This window comes from Catharus ustulatus, chromosome 6 (assembly GCF_009819885.2).
Source record: "Catharus ustulatus isolate bCatUst1 chromosome 6, bCatUst1.pri.v2, whole genome shotgun sequence".
Classification (NCBI taxonomy): Eukaryota; Metazoa; Chordata; class Aves; order Passeriformes; family Turdidae; genus Catharus; species Catharus ustulatus.
In genome coordinates, this window is record NC_046226.1 from 38,665,306 (window position 1) to 38,671,700 (window position 6,395).

At 48.9% G+C, this 6,395-nt stretch overlaps 1 protein-coding gene across 1 annotated transcript; it reads right to left on the reverse strand.

The window, feature by feature from the left end:
* Positions 1-3,703: 3,703 nt before the first annotated feature.
* CHAC1 (ChaC glutathione specific gamma-glutamylcyclotransferase 1) lies at positions 3,704-6,119 on the reverse strand. The gene is made up of 3 exons (XM_033062657.1): positions 5,870-6,119; positions 5,750-5,785; positions 3,704-5,500 (listed from the first exon to the last, which is right to left on the reverse strand). The coding sequence occupies exons 1-3, from the start codon at positions 6,104-6,106 to the stop codon at positions 5,069-5,071; spliced, it is 705 nt and encodes a 234-aa protein (XP_032918548.1). The 5' UTR covers positions 6,107-6,119; the 3' UTR covers positions 3,704-5,068.
* Between the last annotated feature and the right edge of the window lie 276 nt (positions 6,120-6,395).

Here is a 6,395-nt window from a genome sequence, read left to right on the forward strand (position 1 = left end):
CCAGAATGCCTACTTCCTTCCGCCCTCCCTCCCTCCTCTCCAGGGCTCAAGGCTCCTTCAAAGCCACAAGGGGCTTCTCTCATCATTTTAATACAGCATATAAATCAGGGAGGTTTTCACCTAAGCAAAGGCAACTAGTTAGTAGGAAATTCTTAAGTCTTTTGAGCAGCAGCTAGTTTTGCTGCAAGTGTAGTTTTTCCACAGCCTGACTGTAAATCAATTTTGTTAATCCTTTTCCTGTTCCTCCCACAGGGACTGATTATGTACTGAGCTGGGCTGTGTGCTGGTGGCACATCACTGCTCAATCATGCACTGGGACTGCACTTTTTTATGCTGCCTCAGTCCTTGAGTTCTAAAAAAACATTTGGATTTGGTGCTACTGAACTCTGTGCTCTGTCATTAAAACTGGCAGCATCAAAGTGAGAAAGAAATCTGACTCGAGGAACATCTCCCATCCAAATTCTTCTCATTTGTTTTCCCTTCTGCCTTTGGGCTGAAATTACTGTACTGAATGTGATAAAACCTGATTTAAAGTTTCAGCCCTAGGATTGACTACCAGGTTTTGGGACTTGTCAGCTGTGTCCCCGTTCTGGTGCTGAACTATCTGGAATGTGTTACATGGAGAAGTGTCAGAGCACACAGGTGACAATGTCTGGATACTTTATGCAAAGCCTTGTCCTTGTACAGGCTGTATACCTAGTAGATCATCTTTCTTCCTGCTGCTTTTTCCCTCCAAGCTTTCCTGGTGGTGGGAGCAGAAGAACAGGCTGTTACCAAGCCAGATGTGATTTCTGGATATATCCACCCTGTGCTCAGTGCACACAAAGTGCTTCTGCTGCAAGGGGAGTGCTGGCCAGCACAGCCTCTGCAGGGTCTGTCTCACAGAAGCATCAGCTGCTCTCACCTGCTCTGGCTGCAGGGGAGCAGTGATAAGCATTCTTTGGGGTTTTATCTTTTCTATTCATCTAAACATCTGTAGGTAATTAAATCTGTATTTCAGCATGTCTCTTGAGCAGCAAGCTGACACATATGGAATAACATGTCCTACATACAACCAGCTGCAGTTCCTGTAACAGATGCTAGGTCCAGTGTGTGCCATTCCTTGTGACTTGCAGGCCACCTGCAAGACTTTCCCTGCCACACACGGCAGAGCCCAGGGACCCTCTCGAGCCTGTGGGCATGCATGCAGAGCTCCACCTTCCCCCTTCAGCTCCTCCTGGGACTGAGATCCTGGGCTGGCTCCTCAGTAGCCTTAAAAGTTTGTGCTGGCCCCACTCTTGGGATGCCCAAATGTACATTTTTCTCAGGTAGACTTGGCCAAGCCATTGGCTGCTTTCACACCCGTTTGAGGAAATCTGGTCTGTTCCCACTCATCTCCCCTCTCCTACTACCTCCTTCCCTTGCAAAGTTGCATTTATTGTCATCAGCCACAAATACGAGTTTGGTCTCATCAATTTTCTGACCCAGAGAAGTACATGAAGCACAGGTAAGTTCACACCTTGGAGATGCTATATTTAAACTACATTTTTACTAAAGCTGGAATTACTTTGATAGATTTACCTGTGTGGTCTCCACTATTCTGGATGCTCCATCTTCAAACTGCAATGATATTGTAGCATCTAAAAAAGAGATTTTTCCTCTTGCTTTGGTCTTTGAATCTTTTTAACATTGCTGAGTTTGCTTATAATTTCCCCTGCCTTTTAAGGACTGTTTGCCCTCAGGAGTGCTTTAACATATGAATGCTGGGCCCGGATTAACTGTTGTCATCTTCATTATTTAGTTGGCTTGTGCCACTGCAAAGCATCTGGGTAGGTCCTGTCTTACAGTACTCAAGGAAATGGTTATTCAGGCTTGTGTTTCAAGACTGTGTGGGAACTGCTGGGCAGGAAAATGGAAAAGGTTGAAGAAGGAACTAAAATCATGTGAATTGTGCTGGGTTCAGACTTGGGAAATATGCAATTGATAGTGCTTGTAAATGTGTTTCCATTGCAATCGGTTTCTAATGTGAGGCGACCTGATAGGCACAAGCTTGTCATAGGGAAGTCAGAGAAAATTGCACATGCAAGAGGAAGCCACTGGATAAGGAAGCATCTCCAGAGGTGTCTGGCAACTCTGTTTGTCCCACTGTCTGACAATGGTGAGTGTTTTTTCCCTGGCCAGTTTCAGCAGCAGAGCTGCCGGAAGCTGGAGCTGCACCCAGAGCCATCGGCTTCGCTTGGGCTGGCAAGCCATGGCACAGGGAGAGGAAAGCTGTAGTGAAATACATCTGGGCTAGGACACTGCCTTTGTGTGTCACCATCGACCTGGCACTCCCGAGTGCCATGGCTGTGAGACTGCCTCCAGGCAGCAATTCTATTCCTCCCACTTGGTTCAGCAGAGGCAAGCAGCCCTACATTTGTGTAGCAGTACAAACTTCAGTGTCTTACTGACTTGAAGGTGCAGTGACAGGGTGAGAGCAGGAAGCTGCCATATTCATCATTTCTGATGAGAAAATGGGGTCCTTTTTTTGGAAGTTAACTACAAAGAATTCCTTGGGAAGAAAATAGCAATGGAATAGTGTACCTGTGCTTAAAACAGTGAAGTTTTCCAGGGAACAACAAACAGCCACTGAAGGAACATTCCTAGTGCAGCTGCGTTGTTCACAAGCATTCACTGCTTATCTTTTACCAGATGTGAAAGAAGCATGGGGCCAAGCCAGGCTAGGCAGGACAAGGGGCTCTCCCTGTGCAATGGCAATGCGGGTTGCTCAGTGCTCATCTGATACTCATTCCTGTCAGTGGCATCTTTATGCTTGTGAAGATTTGAAAGGTGTGAAAATGGTTTTATTTTATCTGGAGTTATTCTGGAATCTGACCCCAGTCTTGTACTAGTGTGGGAGTGTTTCTCTGCAGGTAAGTTCATTCTTTAACTCTTTGATTTTCCAGCTGGAGGATACCCCAGCCCCCGTGGTGCAGTTGCTCAGCTGAAGCGAGAGCCTCCACCCTGAAAGCGAACTTTTCTCTAGTCTGTTATCCCTGAAACACACGATTGCCTTTAATTAGTGGTATATTCAGTTGTTTCAATTAGTTTTCACTCCATCACTCCAGTCCTGATACAGGTTATACTGGTAGGTACAGTGAGCTGCTGGTGCTGAGAGAGCTGGTAACTAGGGGAATGGGAATGTGCACATTACCCCTGTACACACCACGTGGGGCACAAGGCTGAAGAAAAATAACTGACTCCCTTAGTGCAGTCAGCAGATCTGGCTGCAGCTGCAGTTTCTTGGAAACAGCAATACCAAATTACACTCAGAATGAAAATCCTTTCACCTGCCAAGGAAGAATTACATTTCTGTGCCTGGCCTGCAGAGTTTGGAAGGCTGGCTTATGCCTGTTATCAGTACCAGCACTCCACGATCAGCAAGAGCTGGAAAAAGAAAATCACTGAATCCCCTTTTCTCAAAGGGAAAGAGTCAGTCAGTTCTTTTGCTAGATCTTGCAGGGGCATGCTGCTCAGCAGCAAGATGATTAAAAAACAAAACCAAAACAACAAAAAAATCCATAGGAACTTCAGCACCATTAGAAGTTAAGGCTTTGTTTAAAACAAAAATCACCACCAAAAAACCCACAAAAACCAAACAAAAAAAACCCACAACAACAAAAAAAATCCCCAAGACTTCTTAGTTTGAACTCTAAGTCTGTAATTAAAAAGACCAACACCAGAGTATATGAGACTGACTTTGTCAGTTTGTTTTATTACTGGGCACAGCATGGTACCACTTCATATGCATACAAGCCACAGTAATACAAACAGTCCCTAGCCTTTTTTATAATTAAAAAAACACATGGTATTTGGGAGGAGCCAACAGTCCCAGGGGTTAGCTCTCAAGAGCTATTTTGCTGCAGTTGCAGTAGCAGCAGTTTTCTCACAAAATACTGTGTGTTTTCATGCTGTTAATAGGTGAAAGTCTGAGCTTGCAGCAGTGCCTCTGCTTAACGTGATCAAGGCAGGCTTTTCAGCAGCTCACAGGCTTGCAAGTATGCTCAGTCATGGTGCTCTGCAGTCAAATGGAAGTGTGCCAGACAGACAACCCTGTATGGAACTAGAACCCTCAAATGTTTCTACAGAAACCCACATCGTCCTGAAGCACCAGAGGTTTATCCAGTGCAGGGCTAGTTAAAACTCTCCTGCATCCTGACAGCTTTCCTGCAGGCAGCACAGGCTTCCCACACAGGCAGACCATTTCTTACAGAGTCAGTTATGTCTGGAGCAGCACAAGGACAATGAAGCTTGGAAAAAAGCTTGTCATTAAAGCAGGCTTAGCTCCTCAGAGAACAGATTTAAAACTAGAAGGCACAAATGCAAGGTTGAGTGTGGGCTGCATACCACTGTGGCATGTGAGTAGATACCCCTCCTAAGAGGAAATATATTACATAATAAATACAATATGACATTTTAGAAAACAAGTGCATAACTGTGATCCTTCACAACATAAGGAAGTAGGATACACAAGTGCATGAAGAAGCCTGTTCACTTCATATTGCACAAATGTTCTAAAATTTAGTGTCAGGTCATTGTACTGGAGGTGGGACAAGGCAGGGAGAAAAAAAGGTTTTATTTGGCAGAATCTGCCAAAGTCTCCACCGCTATACAAACAGCTTTTTGCCAATCTGAGGTAGAATTACATATATACTGCTTAAACCCAGTCAAGTCCTGCTCAACTAGTCTTCAAAGAAAACAAAAGAAAAGAAAAAAAGAGAAAGTGCACAGAATAGATGAGCCTCTTTCTCTAAAGGAAATGAGTGCCTCAGGTTTGACTCCCAGAAGCAAGTCTTACAGAGCAGAGTTCCTGTAAAGATCCCAGCTCTCCATCTGGAAAGTAGTGATGGGTATCATGATGCTACAGATAAGGAGTGTAACAGGTACTAATTGCAAGTCCTATAACTCTCCACTTCCTCCCTCCCCAAATACTTGCTAATTCTCCCTTTATTCACTCAGTCCAGTATATTTTATCAGAGCAAAGATTGTCCCCACTGCTTTCTTCTCCCTTATGTCCCTTCTATTGAATCCTGCAAAAAAAATTCCTATTTCAACCCTTGGATTTCTGAGGGACACTTGCAGTTTCTTCTAGAGACTCCTCTGTGTAGTATAGACATGGAAGGATGGAAATAAGAGCCTCTTCGATGGAGAAGAGATGTTTATCCTCTGCTTGAGGACAGAAGTAGCGCATAAAGTCTGCCAGTCTCAGCAAGTACTCAATGTTGTGACCAGCACAACCACTTGAGACAATGATTTGAGCTGCAATGTCTTCTTCAGATGCTGGGCCAAGGTAAGAAGGGTTCTGGGGTGTTGCAATGTAAACAAGAGCCAGGATGGGTTCCTCTGCATCTTTCTCCTGAGGGTGGAACTTCACCAGCTTGGTGTCATAGCCTCCCAGGACAGCTTCTCGCATGTTGAGATACTCGAGCGATGCAGCGATCTGTTCCCCACGGACTTCATAGGCGACACCCCACGTGCACGCCTGAAAGGGAGGGAGCAGGGTGGTTACGGGATGCTGTAACTGCAGCGGCCCGCCCCGCCGCCCCCGATGTTCCAAACCACGGCTCCCTGACTCGGGGGTCTCCGCACAAGGATAACAGAGCAGGGTAACACACCCCGCACACCCCCACATCCCGGCGGGCTCAAGAGCACTCGGCCGCTTCCACACCCTTCCAGGCGCTGACGCGAGCATCCCCCCGCCCAGGCCAGCTCCCGGCTCCCCGGTACTCACCCCGCAGTCCTCCAGCAGCGTCACCACCCGGCCGGGCTGTGGGCACAGAGAGGCAGCGATGTTAGAGCCGAGCCGCGGCACCGGCGCCCCTTGCCCCCCGCCGCCCCGTGCCCCCCTTACCATCTTCTCGCTGCCGCGGTGGAAGGTGTCCCCCTGCCAGAAGCGCCGGCTGTAGCCGCGGATGAAGCCCACCTTGCGCGACGTGAACTCGAAGCCCGGCCTCCACACCAGCGAGCCGTAGCCGAAGATCCACACCGGCAGCTCCGCGCCCTCCGCCTGCCCCGAGGGCGACGAGGGCAGGGCCGGGCGTGGGGGCGGCTCCGGGCGCTCCTCGGGGCGCTGCGGGTCGCGCTTCATGTCGGGGCTGGGGCTGGGGCTGGGGCTGGGGATGCGGCTGCGGGCGGCGCTGGGCGCTGATGGAGCGGCTCGGCCGCCGCGGCGCTTTAAAGGCGGCCCGGGCCGCCCGCCCCGCCCCGCCCGGCACGGGTGATGCAACGAGGGCGGGAGGTTTCGCCGTGCCCGAGTGGGGCAAAGCGGGCCGCGGGTTGCGTCAGGCGGGGCTGTCCGGCCCGGGACGGGCTGTCCGGCAGCGCTGGGTGCGAGATTCCCGCCTGGGAATGCCGAGGGATCAGCCGCTGGCAGAACA